The following is a 20,486-nucleotide window of genomic DNA, read 5'->3' on the forward strand; positions in this document are numbered from 1 at the left end:
CCTTAATAATGTGGCTGAGCGAAAGTTAAACACTTTTTCTCAGGCGTTGGCTTGTAGCAGCAGCAGTGGCTTAACGGAGCCGGAGAAGCACCAGCCGTCGAAGATGATGACGCCGAAGTGCGGTGGAATTGAGCTCGCTCCTCATGCCGGCGTCACGCGCCGTTCGGCTCCCCGGCATTAGACGCTACAGCACTTCAGACAATAAATCAATCATATCCTTCATCATGCCGGCATCATACTGATTGGCGCGACAAACTGGTGACCCGGACGTCCGCACGAACACCAGCCCCCACCATAGCCAACGCCGACGACAACGCCTCCGCCATGCTCGGTGACGGACCCTCCAGTGCAGTCTCGGCGCGGTCCCTTCGCCTTCCCCAGTTCTCGCCGGCCGGTCCTCAACTCTCGTTCGCTCAAGTCAACAGCCGGTTCACTATTGACCGCATCACCACCCAGGCGCAGAAGTTTCATCACGTCGCTAGCTGCGTCTTTACCACCTGAGATTGCCGCCGAAGTCCGCGACCTCCTCATAACTCCGCCCGCCTCGGCCCCGTTTGACACGTTGGCTGCTGAGCTCATCAAGCGAACAGCCGTCTCGAAAGAGCTCATCTGCTCCGAAGAACTGGGGGACCGTAAACTAAGACAGTTGCTGCGGTGGCTCCAGCAGCTCCTGGGTGACAAGGCTGCCATCTTCAACCAAGCCTTCCTGCGTGACATTTTCGTTCAGCGCTCGCCGTCTTCGGTCTGCCTGGTGCTTGTGCCCCCCAGGGGTTGTCTTTGGAGAAGTTTGCTCGGCTGGCGGATTCCGTCATGGACGTTTCCTACCCCAGCAGTATCCCAGCCTCCCACCCCAGCATCATCTCTTAAATCTCATCTCCCACGTGGACCTTCAGAGCCTACGTGACGACTTCCACGCCCAGATCACACGTCTCTCCGACCAAATCGCCGCACCATCGACCTCCCGCTCTCTTTCGCCTTCCCGCCGCCAGGCCTCACCTTGCCGACGTAGTGCTACCCCACCTCTTCAAACCAGCGAGTGCTGCTATCACCGCACCTTTGGTGAAGCTGCGCGTCGGTGTACCCCTCCCTGTCGCATCCAGGGAAACTTCCCACGACACCACTAGAAGCGGCAAGTGGTGTCACCTCGGAGAGCAGCCACTTATTCTTCATTCGCGACCACATCTCGGACCTTCGTTTTCTCGTCGACACCGGAGCAGAGGTGAGCGTCCTCCCCTGCAGCATTACATTCTCACTTTCTCGCCGCACTGGCCCATCGCTACAAGCCGCAAACCTCAACCTCATCGCTATGTACGGCGAACATGATCTCACACTCAATTTGGACCTCCGGCGTGTATTCCGATGGGTTTTCCTCGTCGCGGACGTTCGTTACCCAATCCTCGGAGCTGATCTCCTGCGCCACTACAACCTGCTGGTCAACATGCACAGCAAGTGTCTCGCAGACGGCACGACGAACCGCTCTGTTCAGGGTCTCCGTCTTCGAGAACCGCTTGCCAGTATACCCAGCCCACACCAGTCGGCCTGCGAGATCCTCCTGGATGAATACCCTTCTCTACTTCGTCCTTCCAACTTCTTACTGCCCGTAAAACGCCAGGTCACGCATCACATTGTGACCACTGGCCCGCCCACGCACGCTCGAGCCCGTCGCCTTGCTCCAGGCCGTTTACAGATCACCCGCAACGAGTTCGAACACATGTTTGCGCTCGGCATTATCCGACCTTCATCTAGCCCATGGGCGCCCCCTCTACACATGGTAGCGAAAAAATCCCCAGGGGACTGGCGTCCCTGTGGTGATTACCGCGCCCTAACAACGCTACCGTTCCGGACCGTTATCCCCTACCTCACATCGCGGATTTTGCCGCCGCTGTGCATAGCGCTACAATTTTCCCTAAAATCGATCTCATTAAGGCCTACCACCAAATCACTGTAGAACCAACCGATGAACCTAAAACTGCAATCATCACACCAGTCGGCATCTTCGAATACCTCCGCATGCTCTGTAACTCTGGCCAGACAATTCAACGATTCGTGGACACAGTTACAAGGGGTCTACCTTTCTGCATGGCCTACATCGATGACCTCTCCGTATTCAGCCGCGATACGGAGCAGCACTTGCAACACCTCCGCCAGCATTTCAACGTTTCTCTTCTTATGGCCTGATCATCAACAAAGCAAAATGTGAAATCGGCAAGTCGGAGCTCGACTTCTTTGGCCACCGTGTCAACAGCTCCGGCATCCGGCCTCTCCCATCAAAAGTCCAGGTCATTCAAGACGTTCCTCAGCCTGCCTCAATCCTCAAGTTCCGTGAATTTTTCGGCCTTATCAAGTTTTATCGCCTTTACATCCCTCACTGTGCTGCACTCCTCAAATCACTGACGGACATGCTTCAAGGCAAGAAAACAAACTTCGCACAACCGACATGGTCTTCAGCTCCTCTGGATTCTTTCCAGGCCGCCTAATCGAATCTATTCGGCCTCGCTTTTCTTGCACATCCGCGCCCTGATGCACCCCTACGCCTCATGACCAACGCCTCCGACTCCGGCGTTGGAGCCGTGCTTCACCATCTCGTGGATGGTTCTTGGAGCCCTCCATCTTTTTTCTCCCGCAAGTTTTCCGCTGCCGAAAGCCGTTACAGTACTTTCGGCTGTGAACTCCTTGCCAAGTACATGTCCTTGCGGCATTTCAAGCACCTCCTTGAAGGTCGACAATTCCACATCGTCACCGACCACAAACCACTTATTTTTGCCATCAAATCGGGGAGTGGTAAATTGTCGCCTCGTGAAGTTCGTCACCTTTCGTACGTGGCAGAATTCACGACCAGCATCAGACATGTGCAATTTGTTGACAATGCCCCGGCGGATGCTCTGTCACGTGTTACTGCTTCCCTCGCCTCTGCTGCTCCACCACTCAACCTCGACATTGCCGCTCTCGCAAAAGCGCAGCAACATGACTCGGAAGTTATGGACCGTTGTAAGAACCCTCGTCCGCTGGTTCTCCGTGAAACTCTCCTCCCTTCGTGCCCCGTCCCCATCATCTGCGACACTTCGGCCGGCACTCCGCGCCCTTTGGTGCTCTCTGCCTTTCGTCGTCTTGTCTTCGACGCCCTCCACAGCCTGTCTCATCCCGGAATTCGCGTCAAGCAACACCTTCTCACAAAACGCTACCCCTGGCCCGCCGTCAACGAGGACGTGCGCGGCTGGGCCTGTGCCTGCCTGGCTTGCCAGGAGTATAAACTCAGCGACACACTACCTCTCCCTTCGGCTCGTTCCCTCCGCCGTCAGCCTGTTTTGACATGTCCACATCGATATCCTGGGTCCATGGCCACCTTTCGCTGGACAATCATATCTTCTTACTTGCATCGATCAATTCATTCGCTGGCCCGAAGCGTTCCTCGGCCTGACGCCACGAGTGACACCATCGCCAGAACCTTCGTCCCCAGCTGGGTCTCCCGGTACGGAGTTTCCTCGACTATCACCACTGACCGTGGTTCTCAGTTTGCATCTTCACTTTTTCATAACCTTATGACTACTTGGAACTTCCCGAATTTGAACTACTGCTTACCATCACATCGCCAACGGCATGATCGAACGCTTCCCTCGTTCACAAATACATCCCTCAAAGGCCAACTCGACACCACCCACTGGACTGCCTCTCTACCACTGGTTCTGCTCAGTCTCCGTGCTACATTAAAACAAGATCTTCGTCTCACTCCGGCAGAACTTGTCTTCGGCTCACCCCTGCGTCTTCCTCGTGAATTGTTCGAATCTACCGATTCGTATACAAGTCCCGGCCCTACCGATTACGTGACACAGCTCCGCTATTTTTACCGCCAGCTCAGAGCGCCACATCTCCGACGCCCGTCTCGACCATCTTCACATGTTCCATCCGAAGTAGTGATTTGCACGCACGTCTTTGCTCGCCGATACTCTGTCCGCAAGCCGCTTCAGCGCCCCTACGACGGCCCTTTCCGTGTACTGGAAAGAACATCGATGTTCTTCGTCGTCGACATTCATGGGCGCACTGACACCGATTCAATCGACCGCTTGAAGCCAGCCTTCACACAGGACGCCCCGTCCACTGGGATTCATGCGTGCTTTCTCTGCCCCACCCGGCCGGCTGCCCTACTCCGCCATCTCTCTCAGCCACTACTCAGAAGCGGAAAGTATCGTTCCGTCTCCCAGCTTCACCAGACTCCTTCACTAGTGGGGGGCCTACTGTAGCTGCAGCAGCGGCCTTACGCAGCAGGAGCAGTACCAGCCGTCGAAGATATGACGCCGAAGTGCGGTGGAATTGAGCTCGCTCCTCGTGCCGGCGTCTCACGCGCCGTTCGGCTCCCCGCTATCAGACGTTCCAGCACTTCGGCCAGTGTATCAATCATTTCCTTCATCGTGCCGGCCTCACACTGATCGGCGCGACGGACTCAGTTTGTTACAGTTCAATCTGTGTCACCATGAACATCCATTCCGGCAGCAACGTCTGCATCTGTTTCAGCTTCTGCAGCTAGTGCTAGCCGCTCAACATCACCTCCTGATGCTCCCCAGGACCCATCTAACATCTCTGTTCCTAGCAGTGCATGTCGCTCCGACGTCTGCGCAACAGATGTCGAAATGCTGCGCCCTACGCAGAAGCGCCGTGCTTCCTCATCACCATCTAAATCTAGTTCTCCACATATGAAAGCTAAAAAAGGACCACCGAAAATTCTCCGCCATGTTGATATTCCTAAAGAGGTGGTTTGTGCCTCTTCAATTGGTCAGTAATCATGGCAGGTATCAGTGTTACAATAGAATTGCCGCACCGTATTGTCTTCTATTCCAGATCAAGAATTACTTATTCGCAAACATAACCATGATATTGTGATTTTACAAGACACGCGATTATCACCTTATAAATCATTTTCAATGAGAAACTTTCGACTTTTCAGGTCAGATAGAAATGTTGGCAGGGCAGGTGGATTGGTAACCATGCTATCTCAACATATATGTCATCAGGCATCCATCTCTAAGATAATTCTTCTCCCTGACTGTGAGCGTTTAGCGATAAAAATTTCATTTCCGCATTGTGCCATATTTCACAATTGCTAATGTCTATTTTCCTTTAGGTGTACACAGGACAGACTGTTTAGACAGCTTGGTGACTGGCACAGGTAGTGCAGTCATCGCAGGAGATTTTAATTCGCACCATAGTGACTGGTGAAGTCATACTGCTTCCTGCGGCCAGCTTCTCTTGTCGTGGCTGTCTGCATATCCTGTACGCTGCTGCAATTCCAGAGAAAACCTTTGTGCGAGGGGTTACTCGCTCAGCCATTGACTGAACATTAACAGCTGGTAGGCTGGAGGTGACTGACTGGTTGACAGAGGATTAAGGTACATCTAGTAACTACTTTCCTATAACTTTCACTATGCGGTTATCTCCGCTCAAAACTAGTTCTGTAACCCATAAATTTGTCAACCACAATATTTATAAAAATCTGATGTCCGCCTCACTTCCCTTTATAGTTAGTTCAAGACGGGATGACCGAGCTCAAACAACGGTTTCATTATTGCAAAATACAGTAGACCACTCAATATGCACTGTGCCTACAGCAGCCTCTAATAAATCGCCGTCTCCTTGGTGTACAGAAAGATGTGTAAAGGACTATCGTCGCAAAAAAGCGGTCTGGAAGAGGCTATCCTGCAACCAGAGTCCTGCTAATTATTTAAATTACAAATGCTTCTCTGCATCTTTCAAAAGAACAGTTGCACAGGCCAAAGAGTAGTATAGCCAAATTTTAAGCCCATATCATTCAAATCCTCGTAATCGGAAGGCCCTGCATAAATTCGTGGAACTAACAAAAGTTATCCAGTCCCTCGCATCACTACTTAAACAGTGTTATCTTTATAAAAGGCTCAGAAAACCCTGCAGCGTATTGCTCAGGGAATGGCGTTACGTTTCCAGACGCAGAGAAACGTCTTTTAGTGCACAATCCCACCCTCTTCGGATTATACCGAGGCTGACGCCTCAGAACTACTCTCAGCCCTGGCAATGTTGCATCCTGCAGCTCCTGGACAAGATGGTGTCACTGTTGGAATGATTAAAATTTAGGCCTGGATTTTTTGAGCAACCTTTTAGGTATCTTCTACGCTTCGTTGGAAAATGCATGGATTCCAAACATTTAGAAGACATCGAAACTTATTGTATTGATGAAAGATGCAGGGAAACGATAAGTTTTAGATAATTCTGTAGGAAAGCAGCGCAAAAAAAAAACAGAGGAGAAGGAAGACAGACAGACTCGATTGTTGCGGAGTCTCTCTGTCTGTTTTTCTTTTCTTGTGTATTTTCGCGCTATTTTCCTACAGAACGTATCACCAACTTGCCCAACCATACACCTTTATGTTTTTCGGAATATTCTGCCAATTGCGCGAAATTCAAGTTTAGTCAAATAAATAGAAATAATAGTGCACAGTCGCCTCACAAAACATATTCATGACGTCAACGGTCTCAGCTCAGCCCAGATTGGCTTTAGTCGCGAATGCCCTATGTATCAGTCGAGGTGGCCAGCGACCAAATGCACTTCATTGCTGAACGTACAGTGCTTTTATAGCCGCAAGGGGTGTGGCAACCAAGGCGCTGTTAGAGATGAGGGGTCCTTGAGTGAGCTGACTCTTTCAGCGCCGCAGGTCCCTTCTCCGAATGACGTTGTCGGACTTGGTTATGAAGGAAACTGTACAGGGGGTTTATTTTACATTATTTACAAGATTTTGGAACCCATTGGAGGGTGATGGGGGAAGGTCAGAGGATCTGAGATCTTAGGATGATCGAGGATTCTTCTCTCACGGCACTCGTCGTCCGGTTTAAAAAAGGCTCCGGTTCCTAGGATTCCCCAGGTTCGAGGAAGGCTTGGCCAGGTTGGGCGTGGCCTAACTTGCGTTGTCGTACACACACACACACCACTTCACATAGGGACACGCCCCCGTCACATGCCTCGTCGGAGAAAGAGGGTGGCGCTGGACAATCGCCCCCACCAGAGAGAGCGGTGTCTTCGCTTGTGAACGACAGTTCTCACGCTCCAGCCGGACACGTCTTCCGGGAAGTCCGAATGGGCGAGGCACCGGCGAGCAGGCACAGTTGAAGGGGTGAGTCGCCCCTGCTCGGTTCTGGCGGCCGCTAACTGCCTCCGTACCGCACGGCCGATCTTCCGGGAACAATGTTGTTTTCAAACGGCAGTGGAATCCTCCGACTCGAATCCAATAAACCACGTGAGGACCAGCCGTGGGAACCAAAATGCCTATCGCCGTGCAGGGACCCCGGCTGCAGGTGTCCTGGCCGAATACGCAGCTGAATCAGACCACCGGCTGTCGCCAGAAACCTTACAGCTCCTCCGCGGCCCGAAAAATCTCGAATGTCCAGCGTTGACGACCGCTGGGCAGGAAGAGTTGAGATGGCATCCGTGTTGGTCCCCTGGATTGCAATATCATCGCCCCCAAGGCAGAACCCAAAGCACCACCAACAAAGGAAAGGGCAGGTGGGACGTTCCAAACAGCAAAGCACTGCCCCACACGCAAGCGCTCGGACTTCGCCAAAGAATCACCAGGCTTCTTCTATTGACAACAATACACTTTTAAAAAATTGTGTTCAAATTTGGGTTAATGTTGTGCCGACTGAGCGCGAAACATCTCCTTTTTAAACTGCCACAGCCGGGTTACTCGGAACAAAGTAAAAAAAAACACTCACACAGGAGGAGATTCCTCTGAGCTCTCCCGCTTACATCAGTCTGCTCAAGCCATCAGCATTTCCGTGCAGTTTCCCCTTCTTATAACGCACCGAGAAATTGTACTGTTGGAGAGCCAGACTCCATCTGAGCAAGCGACCATTTTTGGGGGACATCTGTCGCAGCCACGTTAAAGGACAATGTCCAGTCTCAAATACAAACTTTGCTCCGTACAGGTAACACGACAACTTCTGCGCTGCCCAAACTAAACACGCGCACTCTTTTCCGGAAGCGCTGTACGCTTCCTCTCTACTGGTCAGTTTGCGGCTGATGTACAGAACTGGGTGTTCTTCACGGTCGTAGCCAACTTGGCTTAAGACAGCACTCAGCCCTCTATCACTGGCATCACACTGGACTATGAACTCTTTCCCATAGTCAGGGGTCCTGAGCAAGGGTCGGGACACGAGTGCTTCCTTCAGGCTTTTGAAGGCGTTTTCTTTTTGGTTATCCCAACTTACGTTAGTAGGTGCTCCCTTTCGCAAATCGTCAGTTAAGGGACTAGCCTGCTGTGAGTAGTTAGGAATATATCGCTGGTAGTACCCAACTAATCCCAAAAATGAGCGAATGGCCGTTTTCGTCCGTGGTTGCGGAAATGCTGCGATCGGGGCAATCTTTAACTCGGATGGGCTCCTAGTTCCCTGGCCTACAACGTGGCCCAAGTACGTCACCTGTGCGCAACCAAATCTACACTTTTCTGCCTTCAGTGTCAGTCCAGCCTGTCGTAAACTGGAAAACACGGTCTTTAGGTGTTCTAGATGCTCTTGCCAGGTTTTCGAAAAAATTGCCACATCGTCTAAAAAAGGGAGTGCAAAGCACTGCATGTCCTTCAGTACGATGTCCATGAGTTTTGAGAAGCTGTAGGGGGCATTATTCAACCCAAAACTAAGCATTAAGGGTCGAAAGGTGCCCGCTGGGGAGATGAAAGCGGCATACCTGCTCGCGCTTTCTGAGAGGGGAACTTGCCAATATCCCCGTACGAGATCGAGCGTGGAAATGAATTTCGCGCCGCTCACCCTTTCTATCCTTTCCTCTATGTTTGGAATCGGGTATAGCTGATCCCTGGTAATTGCATTAAGCTTTCTATAATCCACGCAGGGACGAGGAACTTTCCCTGGGGCCTCAACAAGAATTAGCGGTGAGGTATAGTCACTTTCCGCTGGCTCTACAACCCCTAACTCCAACATGCGCTGAATTTCCGCGTCCATTATTTCTTTTTGCCGCGGTGATACCCTGTAGGGTTTCGACCGTACCGGCTCATCAGAGGTGAGCTCGATTTCGTGTGTCAGGAGGTGTGTCTTTCCCGGGCAACTGCTAAATAGGTCAGTGAATTCGCTCAACAACTGCTTTAGCGTGTCGACCTGTGTCCCGCTTAGGAAATCTGCATTCACGGCGTGAGCCAGAATGTTTTCCACGTTGTCACTAGCGTCCGTACCTCCCTTCCAACCCTGACTCTCGCTGTCCAGCTCTTCTGGTTCATTTAGAGTCAGATTGACGATCCCGCTGCGTTCCACGAACGGCTTCATCAGATTGCAATGATAGATTCTCACCTGCTTTCCCCTGCCTGGAACCCTTAGCGCGTAATTCGTCTCCGAAAGTTTTTGCAACACTTCTACTGGACCATCCCAGTGAACTTCCAGCTTGTTTTTTCTCGATGGCCGGAGGATCATCACGCGATCGCCCACGGTGAAACCTCGAAGGCGAGCGTTTCTGTCATAATAGACCTTGGCGGCCTCCTGGGCAGCTTTAATATTTCGATTTACTAATTCCCTCGTGTTGTTAAGGCGGTCCAGTAGCTTAAGCACGTACTCAACCACTGTCTGGTTCTCTCCTGTCCCTTCCCACATTTCTCTCAGCATTCGGAGGGGATAGCGGAGGGCTCTTCCGTACACGAGTTCTGCTGGCGTAAACCCCGTCGCTTCGTGGGGGACTGTTCGTAAAGCGAAAAGTTTGGCCGGCAGACAATCCTCCCAGTCTGCTTTATGCCCATAACAAAGAGCGCGTAGCACCCGCTTCAGCACCGAATGCCATTTCTCTACAATGTTGGACTGCGGATGATACACCGAGCTGTGCAACAGTTTTATTCCGCATCTTTCTAGGAATGTGGTCGTCAAGGCGCTTGTAAAGACCGTCGCCTGATCGGCTTGGATTTCGGCCGGAAATCCTAATATCGCGAACACTAACAAAAGGGCATAAACTATTTCTGTGGAGCTCAAGTCCTTCAACGGAATTGCTTCGGGAAATTTTGTGGCGGGACATAGCATAGTAAGCAAGTACTTATAGCCTGATTTCGTGTTAGGCAAAGGGCCTACTGTGTCTATTACAAGCCGGCGGAAAGGTTCCGAGATCAATGGAACAATTTTCAGTGGAGCCTTCCATGTCTCTCCCGGCTTGCCCACGCGCTGGCACGCATCGCATGATTTTACGTAGCGTTCTGCATCTTTGAAACAACCCGGCCAATAATGTTCCATTAATTGGCGCTCCTTTGTTTTATTGATTCCCAGATGTCCTGCCCAGTCATTTCCGTGGCAGAGACTCAGAATGTCCGCTCTGTATTTTTCGGGCACGACCAGCTGATCAAATGTTTTGCCTTTTCTGTCCTGGTAGTGTCGGTATAGTAAGCCTCTCTTCTCATGCACCGTTATGTTGCGTCTCGCGATGCCTTCTTTAGCTGTAAGGTGCAGTCTTTCCAAAGTGGGATCCTGCTTCTGTTCTTTTGTTAGGGACTCCCTGTTCACCTGCAGAAGGCGATCAAAACTACGTGATGTTGGAGATAAAACGGATCCTTCAGCGTTTTCTGATTCCTCTACCGACTTAGTGGTTGAAGTCCCTCGTCGCTCATTTACTTGGTCAGCTGTCTGGCTTTCATTCCTCGTTGGTTCACTTCTCTCCTCATTTGATTGCAACGATATGCTGGCTGGTGCGTCTCTGGCTACCTGAGGTTCGGGAATCTGACTTAGTTGAGATGCGAGCTGACGAGTTTTCGATCTTGTCAAAGCTTCTATCACCCCGCTTCCGAGTTTCTGGCCTCTCTCGCGTTGCAATTGGTCTGATCGATTCGAGAAGAGGTAAGGATATTGAAGTGGCACGGCCTTCGAAACTGCGGCCTCAGTGATTAGCTCTCCAAACGGTCCACAAATTATCACTCTAGCTATTGGAAGGCATACACTGTGTTCTTCTACTGCCTGTTTTATCCACGAGACTTCTCCCGTAAAATCGTCCACTGACACGTAAGACGGGTGGACAACGTCCATCGTCGCGGCGCTATCACGAAGCACCCTGCACGGTTTCCCGTTAACGTGCAGCTCGTGCAGGTATGGCTTAAGGAGCTCTAGATTCTCGGCGTTATCCTCGACGCACGAGAACACCAAACGTTGCTTTGTACACTTGGCTGCAAAGTGCCCGGACACCATTGCAGTTGTAGCAACGAAATGGCCTACTAGCCTCAAACTCTTTTTTCGCGGCTTTGTCTGCTCCCTGCCTCTTCGCCTGTTCTTCACGCTTTTCTGGCGCTACCTTCGTGCCTCTGATTGCTCCGAACTTCTAGCACTTCGCGTCTTTCTGCTAGGCCCTTTATCTCGCATTGCGTTTCGAGCGTGTGACACACCCTCTTCAGTGCTCAACCTTCTGCGCGAAACGTACTCCTCTGCTAGCTCAGCGGCCCTTTCAACTGTGTCGACTTTTTCTCTGTCTTGAACCCACAGTTTCACCACTTGGGGAATGCTTCGGTAAAATTGCTCAAGGCAAAAACACTCAATGATTTTATCTCGGCTTTCATAAACCTCAGCTCCTTTTAGCCACTCTAGCAGATTGGTCTTTAGTTCATACCCGAAATCCGGATAGCCCTCGCTATCGTTTTTCATTGCGTTCCTGAAGCGCTGTCGGAAAGCTTCGGCTGACAGCCGGTACCTTTTTAGCAGGCTGGCTTTGACTTTTTCGTAGTCAGCTGCGTCTTGTGTGCTAAGTCTCGCTATGACTTCAGCTACTTCACATGGCAAGAGTGTCAGAAGCCGTTGCGGCCATGTACTGCGAGCAAAGTTCTCCCTTTCGCAAGTTCTCTCAAAGTTTCCCAGGTACAATCCTATGTCCCTTCCACTTTCATAGGGCTGCATGAATCTGTTCATTCTATATGATTGTACATCGCTTGCTCTTTCAGGAGACCCGGCTCTCGAACTGTCGCCTTTTTTTCGATTTTCGCTTTCAAGCTGCAATCGCTTTAGATTTCTTTCTTCTTTTTCAGCTTCCCACTTTTGCCGTTGTTTCTCTTTTTCCCATTCCGCTTCCCTTTTTCTTTTTTCTTCCTGTACCAAATTCCACGTATCTACCAGCTGATCGTCATCTACGTGTTTTCAATTGTCTTGCATATTTCAAGTTTTGTAATTTTTCCCTGTACTTCTATTGACAGTTCCTCGCATAACAACAGCAAGTCCGACTTTGACAATTTCATAAGGTCCATGACAATGCCTTCTCCGCTTTGGCAATGCTATGTGACATTCCTTGTGTGCTACGAGGTACATTCCTTGTGTGTGCTACGAGGTACATTCCTTGTGTGTGCTACGAGGTACATTGCTTGTGTGTGCTACGAGGTTCCACGTTCGACGGCGCGGCGTAGACGGAGACCCAGATGACAGGCATCATCAATTACCCAGCCATGCTCGTTGAGAGTGACAACCAGAACGAAGGGGTTTAAGCCCAACCGGACCCAACCGGATCCGCCGCCGCCGCCGCGGGGAAACAGGCTTTATCCTCCCCAATTGGCGTGGCGGTTTCAGGGGCGGCCCTCCCGGGCACATTCCAGGACAAGGGAACTGTCAGCGGGCCAGAGCGCGCCTTACCACAGCCGACGCTATGCGCTACCTCGAAGTCAACCTTCTTTCCCTCGGACTCAACACGTGAGGGGGGCGAGACAATAAGTGCGGTGGTATGTTTGTGCGCCCAAGTGAAAGCCCTAGCCTCCCCTCCTTCCCCTCCGGCGTGGGCGTCCTCACCCTAGGGAGTGTGGAGAAGAGGATATAAAAATCGAGAAGCAGTACGGAAGGAGAACGCTCAGGACGACATCGTTCGCCAAGAGGGCCTTCAGCGCCGAAGCCCGACGGCGTGCAGCTTCTGCCAGCAACCGCTCGAGCCAAACTCCGGAGCCACTCCATCGCCCCCATGAAGTCGTCGGCACGTAAGCTCGGACGCCCCAGCCTCTGATGTATAACCTTAATCATGTGTAATTATTGAATATGCCTGTTTGTTTAAACTGAGCCATACGGTGTCTCTTTGCCTCTCCGTCCCGTGTGGACCTGCGCATTATGGGGGTCATCACACTGGTGTCAGAAGTGGGGTCTCAAAAGCAAATGTCCTCTGAATGCTGCGACATTCATGACTTCAAAATTGTAATCAAAAGGGAATCACGGGACTGATTGTGGGACTTTTACCCCCATTTGAGAGGCTTGAGGCACCGGAGGGCTTGAAAAAAAAATGTCTTTATCTGAGGGAGCTCTCACTCCACAGCCGTCGCTCGGAGCAAGCATGCTGGCATTAGGAAGCGTCATTCCGACGTTTACAGGAGATAAGACAGGGGTTCCAATCTGCGATTTCTTTTCCATGCTAGAAGAGATTGGGAAAATGGGGGGATGGTCCGATGCTCAAATGCTGGGAATGGCGAGGTGTAAGATGGCAGGAGCTGCTCATGATTTTGCATGGCGAGACGAAAAAGTAAAATCCACAAAATCATTTGCGGAATTTAAGAAGCTCGCGTTTGAGCATTTCGACACTGAACCACGTCACGTGCGGGACAAGAGGTTCCGTGACGCCGGACAGATGGTAGGGGAGGACGTGCGAACGTTTGCGTCGCGGCTTCAGCGCTTAGCGCGAGATACGTTAAGCAGGGAGGAGGAAGGAGACCAGCTAAAGAAGAAATACGCGGAGGATATACTTAAAGAGGAAATGACCGCTTTGTTCGTGGCTGGTCTGCAAGACCCCGTGCGCCGGTTCGTGCTCTCGCGCAAGCCGAGCAATTTCGACCAAGCCGTGGAGGCCGCATTGGATGAGGAACGAAATGAGGCTTTAACGACAGCCGCAGCGAGAGTACGCGTCATAGAGAGAGCGGTGCTCAACCCTGAGGTTGCTCTCTTGACAGAGCGATTAGATCGCTTAGAACAGCTGCTATCTCAGCAGGTAGAACGCCAGGTTGAAGCGCGCGCTCAACAGCGCTCATTCGCTGGAAACCGGAGACCGCCACAAAACTACAGGCGCGGTATGCGAGATTTTGAAGAAATCGTATGCTTCGCTTGCCAGGGTCGCGGACACATCGCCAGGTTCTGCCAAAACGTGCGCCGTGGGGAGCCACAAAGAGAAGCAGGCGAGACACGCCCTAAGCAAGCCTACAGCGGGGCTCCAGATACCGAGACAAAAAACTAGTTAGTCCTCCCCAGCCTGAGGAGCGTGGGGAGGGAGCAGTGGATGATGAGGTGGTGGTGGTTTGTGTGGCCGACGAGGCATGCCCTGTTGTGCGTTGCAAGTTAAATGGTTGTTGCATGGAATTGTTGATAGATACGGGGTCAAAGGTGACATTGCTTAAGGAGAGCAGTTTTAACACGCTTCGAAGGAAGGGGGACCGCGAGGTGTTGGAAGCGTCTGGTGGTATGGCAACCAAATTTGTAGGCATAACGGGGGATCCTCTTGGCATAAGTGGACTCTACCGGTTAAACTTCTCTCTCGGTGGAATTGCATTGGAGCACCCCTGCTACGTATGCCCGGACACGGTGTCTCTGCCAAACGGAGTGTCAGGTATATTAGGGCAGGATTTTTTGAGAAAAGTTAAGGTAGTAGTTTCATTCTCTGAGGAAGAGGTTAATGCGGGCGGATCAAAAGTTCCGTTTTTGAACAGGAGAGGGGCTGAGATTCGCATTACCGATATTGACACCCGTCAAACAGTGGGATCATTTGAGAAGGTATATTCGCGGGTTGCCGTCAGGCTGGTCGATGAGGCGGTCGTCCTTCCTTGGTCGGAGCACATTTTGTACGCGTTTGTGCCTTCAGATGTAGAGAGCGGCGCCGTGGGAGTGCTTGAGCCGGTCGACTCTCTCAGCAATGGCCTGAAGGCAGCCACGTGCCTCGTGACAGTTAATGACGCCCACAGAGTGCCCCTACGGGTGGTTAACTGTAGCCAGCAGCCACTGAGCCTTCCCAAGAACAAAACATTGGCTTTCTTCACCTCTGCGATAGAGAAACGTGAGCCCACCGATACGGTACTCGCAACTGTAGAGCATGCTAGTCCTTCGGCTGCTCCAAAGGTGTCGTTCGATCTTTCTCACGTAAAATCCAGGGAGAGGGAGGCTCTGGCTGGTTTGCTGAACGACTACTCGGAGGTATTCGCCGCGTCCAACCTGGATTTGGGCTGCTGTGGCCTTATAAAGCACAGGATAGAAACCGGCACTTCATCTCCCGTTTACCAGCGTGCGTACAGGATTCCTTACTCCCAACGTGAGGAGTTGGCGCGGCAGGTGCAGGACCTGATTGATCGCGGCATTGTCGAACACTCAAAGTCACCCTGGGGAGCACCAGCACTATTGGTGGAAAAGCCAGATGGCTCGTATCGATTGGTAGTTGACTACCGCAAACTAAATGCCGTAACTCGCATCGATCCATACCCCATCCCCAATATACAGGAGACGCTTTCTCAGCTGGGCTCTGCCAGGTACTTCACAGTAGTGGACATGGCGGCTGGATTCTGGCAGATAGCAATGGATCCGGCAGATGCCGAGAAAACGGCTTTCAACACGCCCTCAGGGCACTATGAATGGAAAAGAATGCCGATGGGTCTGGCCAACGGCCCTGCTGTCTGGCAGAGAACCGCTGATGTTATCCTGGCAGGTCTTCTGGGGAGGCTGTGCTTCGTGTATATGGATGACATTATCATATACAGTGACAGTTTTGAGAACCATTTGCGCGAGATTGAGCAGGTTTTGGTGCGACTAAGAGGAGCGGGTCTCAAGCTGAAGCCCTCTAAGTGCCAATTCCTCAAACACGAGGTGAAATACCTCGGGCACGTTGTTTCAGCTGACGGCGTGCGACCGGACCCTGAGAAACTAAGGTGTGTCTCGGATTTTCCATCCCCGACTAGCGTCCGCCAGGTCCGGCAGTTTCTCGGCCTGATCGGTTACTACCGAAGGCACATAGAGGAGTTCGCCAAGCTCGCTAAGCCGCTCACCGCCTTAACAGCCAAAAATGTCGCCTCTCGCTGGGACGAAAACGCGGAGAATGCTTTTGGGGCCCTGAAAAGGAAGCAAATGAGTGCACCGCTGTTGCGCCACCCGGATTTTAATTTGCCCTTCGTTATGGCCACAGATGCGTCAAAGTTCGCAGTTGGTGCCGTGCTATCTCAGGTTATCGAGGGCAAAGAACATCCCGTTGCTTTTGCTAGCCGACAGCTGAGCCCCACAGAGCAAAAGTACGGAGCTACGGAAAGGGAGTGCCTCGCCGTTGTCTGGGCAGTAGAGCACTTCAGATGCTACCTTTACGGCCGCAAATTCAAGCTAGTCACAGACTGCCATCCTCTGAAATGGGTGATGAGTGTCAGGGACCCTAGCTCGCGACTCGCTAGATGGAATCTACACCTGCAGGAATACTGCTTTGAAGTTGAGCACAAGTCTGGAAAGACGCATCTGAATGCTGATGCACTCAGCCGCACAGCTGCCGTGGCAGCTATAGATGAGTTTGTCCCCGTAGTCGACCCCGCCGAATTACGCACAGAGCAGTGCAAAGATCCTGACCTGAAGCGAATAATCGAAAGCTTAGAGGGCGCACCGTCTCACCCCGAACAGCTAGGTTATTTCATTGGCAAAGACGGCACCCTGTGTCGGCGCACGAGGCCAACCAGGAAAGGGAGACCACAGAAAACCGCTTGGGAGAGAGTCGTCATACCTCGGTCGTGGACAGAAAGGGTTCTTCGCGCGTTTCACGATGCGCCATGCGCCGGTCATTTTGGCGTAGCGAAGACACGCAGGCGTGTGGAGCGTTTGACTTTTGGAGTGGCATGCGACAGGATGTTAGAGACTACTGTGCGAAGTGTCATTCCTGTCTCGAAAGAAAAACACCCAAGGGACGAAGACCAGCTCCAATTCAGCCGTTCCCTGAGGTTTCGGCTCCCTTCGAGCGGACAGGTATGGACATAATGGGCCCATTGCCCACGACCACTTCCGGAAACAAGTACATTTTAGTATTTGTCGATCACCTTTCAAAATACGCGGAAGCGGTAGCACTCCCAGATCAGAAGGCAGACACGGTTGCAAGAGCATTTGTCGAACAGATCGTGCTCCGACATGGACCCCCGAGGCAACTCTTGACAGATCGGGGAACGAACTTCGTGTCGCAGCTAATGAGGAGAGTTTGCGAGCTGCTTAAGATCGCTAAGAAGCAGACAACACCGTACCATCCGGCTTGCAACGGCGCGGTGGAGCGACTGAACCAAACCATGGCCGGGTTCCTGTCGCATTTTGTTTCGCGCGACCAGCGGGACTGGGACTTGTGGCTCCCGTATGCAATGTTTGCCTACAATTCCGCAGCACACGAGAGCACGGGCGAATCGCCATTCTTTCTTCTCTACGGCCGAGACCCGGACCAGCCTAGTGAAGTGCCAGAGGGCCCCCGTCGTGTCCCCTACGCTTCACTGGACGACTATAAGGTGGAGCTAGAATCGCGCTTGCAAGTGGCGAGGGACATCGCAAAGGAGGCCTTAAAGAAAGCGGCGAAGCGCAGGAAGGAGGTGCACGATCGCAGTGCTAGAGACGCGCCGTTTAATGTGGGGGACAGCGTGTACATTGAAAACTGCCAAAGGCAGATTGGGCTAGCTCGTAAGTTCCAGACGAAGTGGAGAGGACCGTGCGAGGTTGTTGAGAAGCTTTCTCCGGTAAACTTCAGAGTCCGAGACGTGAACCGGCGCTTGATAAGGATACACGCAAATCGCCTCAAGTCGGCACCGGTTCAGTATTCACGAAATGAGGAAAGGGAAAGCGCGGATTTTGATGGGGACAGAAGTGAAGCGGAGCGCGCAGATAGTTCGCAAGAAACGCCCTCTCCTGCATTTGTTCGGCAGGCGCCCGAGGTGACGGCCGGAATGCCACCGGATTTACTTCATGCATTGCTAGAAGAAGAAGCGCGCGAGGTTGCCGCGCAGATAACGCCAGGAGAGGCTCCTGCCACGAGCCCTCGCGAGTCCCAAAGCAGACAAAGGGGCACAGACTTACTTAGTATGACTCATGAAGGCCGATATCCGCTGCGAAATCGGAAAGCTAAGTCGGACTAATGGCGTAAACAGAGCGGAGCTGTGAACTGGTTAGAATTGTGTAATGCCGCAGCTCATAACATTGCTATATGCGTATGTGTTAAGTTATCGGAGTTAGTAGTTAAACCTTTCTGTCATTAAGTAACACCTTCACAGGAGAGCATGCGGAGCGCATGCAGAACCTGCCCTACTTCCTTTCGTTATCTATATTTTTGTCTGTGCCGTGATCGTGCTAGAAGTGGGAGCTCCTTTGTAACTGTGGTAAATTTATTTCGTCCAGTTTGGACTAGAAAGGAGAGGCTTGGGTGCTGAGTTTCATGTTTATCTGTAAAAGAAGATCAGTGCTGCCCCTGGAGACGCCAGTTATGACAGCGGAGGCATATGGTGTTGTGCAGTGGTGTTGAGTGCAGCGAAAAGTGTTTTGTCGGACGCACTGTGCGAGGCGATTCAGAAAGACAAGGGGAGCTGCAGGGACTCAAATGTTCGGAGAACATTCTTCTGGAGGGTGAGCGAGTGTGACATTCCTTGTGTGCTACGAGGTACATTCCTTGTGTGTGCTACGAGGTACATTCCTTGTGTGTGCTACGAGGTACATTCCTTGTGTGTGCTACGAGGTTCCACGTTCGACGGCGCGGCGTAGACGGAGACCCAGATGACAGGCATCATCAATTATTCAGCCATGCTCGTTGAGAGTGACAACCAGAACGAAGGGGTTTAAGCCCAACCGGACCCAACCGGATCCGCCGCCGCCGCCGCGGGGAAACAGGCTTTATCCTCCCCAATTGGCGTGGCGGTTTCAGGGGCGGCCCTCCCGGGCACATTCCAGGACAAGGGAACTGTCAGCGGGCCAGAGCGCGCCTTACCACAGCCGACGCTATGCGCTACCTCGAAGTCAACCTTCTTTCCCTCGGACTCAACACATGAGGGGGGCGAGCAATAAGTGCGGTGGTATGTTTGTGCGCCCAAGTGAAAGCCCTAGCCTCCCCTCCTTCCCCTCCGGCGTGGGCGTCCTCACCCTAGGGAGTGTGGAGAAGAGGATATAAAAATCGAGAAGCAGTACGGAAGGAGAACGCTCAGGACGACATCGTTCGCCAAGAGGGCCTTCAGCGCCGAAGCCCGACGGCGTGCAGCTTCTGCCAGCAACCGCTCGAGCCCAACTCCGGAGCCACTCCATCGCCCCCATGAAGTCGTCGGCACGTAAGCTCGGACGCCCCAGCCTCTGATGTATAACCTTAATCATGTGTAATTATTGAATATACCTGTTTGTTTAAACTGAGCCATACGGTGTCTCTTTGCCTCTCCGTCCCGTGTGGACCTGCGCATTATGGGGGTCATCACAGCTATCTTCAAAATGTCGCGAGATTACCCTTTCTCAATTGACATACACTTCCCAGTGATTCTAGATTATTCTCTCAAAATCTGAAGCCTGGCGAATCCTATAGCAAAATGCCGAAACGCTTACTGGTTGAGAAATCACGATGTCGCAAGGTCCATCCCAGCTGCTGCCAACCAGTTGTTAGAGATGAGGGGTCCTTGAGTGAGCTGACTCTTTCAGCGCCGCAGGTTCCTTCTCCGAACGACGTTGTCGGACTTGGTTATGAAAGAAACTGTACAGGGGGTTTATTTTACATTATTTACAAGATATTGGAACCCATTGGAGGGTGATGGGGGAAGGTCGGAGGATCTGAGAAGATCTGAGGATGATCGAGGATTCTTCTCTCACGGCACTCGTCGTCCGGTTTAAAAAAGGGTCCAGCCCCTAGGATTCCCCAGGTTCGAGGAAGTCTTCGCCAGGTTGGGCGTGGCCTAACTTGCGTTGTCGTACACACACACACAAACACACACACACACACACACACACACACACACACACACACACACACACACACACACACACACACACACACACACACACACACACACACACACACACACACACACACACACACACACACACACACACACACACACACACACACACACACACACACACACACACACACACACACACACACACACACACACACACACACACACACACACACACACACACACACACACACACACACACACACACACACACACACACACACACACACACACACACACACACACACACACACACACACACACACACACACACACACACACACACACACACACACACACACACACACACACACACACACACACACACACACACCATGGCTACTTTGCCCTACGTAGGGTAGATGACTGAACAAGAGGCTCAGAGAGCACGAAAGATTATGCGAGCAAGTAGCGAAATCAGGAAACCTGGCACCACATTGCGCAAACTGCAAATGCGCCCCGATGCTAAACAACACCAATGTAATAGGTCGGGCCAGAAACAGACGGGAACGCGAAATTATCGAAGCGTTCGCTATGCACGTTGCTTCAGAACACCAATGCATCAGCTCCCCTTCGGTGATG

General features: G+C 52.0%; 1 protein-coding gene across 1 annotated transcript in view; it reads right to left on the reverse strand.

The window, feature by feature from the left end:
* Window positions 1–637: 637 nt before the first annotated feature.
* Window positions 638–20,486, reverse strand: part of LOC144124012 (uncharacterized) — a 53,527-nt gene continuing 33,678 nt past the window's right edge. Inside the window, exons 5-6 of the mRNA XM_077656693.1 lie at window positions 1,292–1,426; window positions 638–706 (exon numbers count right to left, since the gene is read on the reverse strand). Coding sequence (XP_077512819.1) covers window positions 638–706; window positions 1,292–1,426 — 204 coding nt within the window. The remainder of the gene's footprint in view (window positions 707–1,291; window positions 1,427–20,486) is intronic.

This window comes from Amblyomma americanum, chromosome 3 (assembly GCF_052857255.1).
Source record: "Amblyomma americanum isolate KBUSLIRL-KWMA chromosome 3, ASM5285725v1, whole genome shotgun sequence".
Taxonomy (NCBI): domain Eukaryota; kingdom Metazoa; phylum Arthropoda; class Arachnida; order Ixodida; family Ixodidae; genus Amblyomma; species Amblyomma americanum.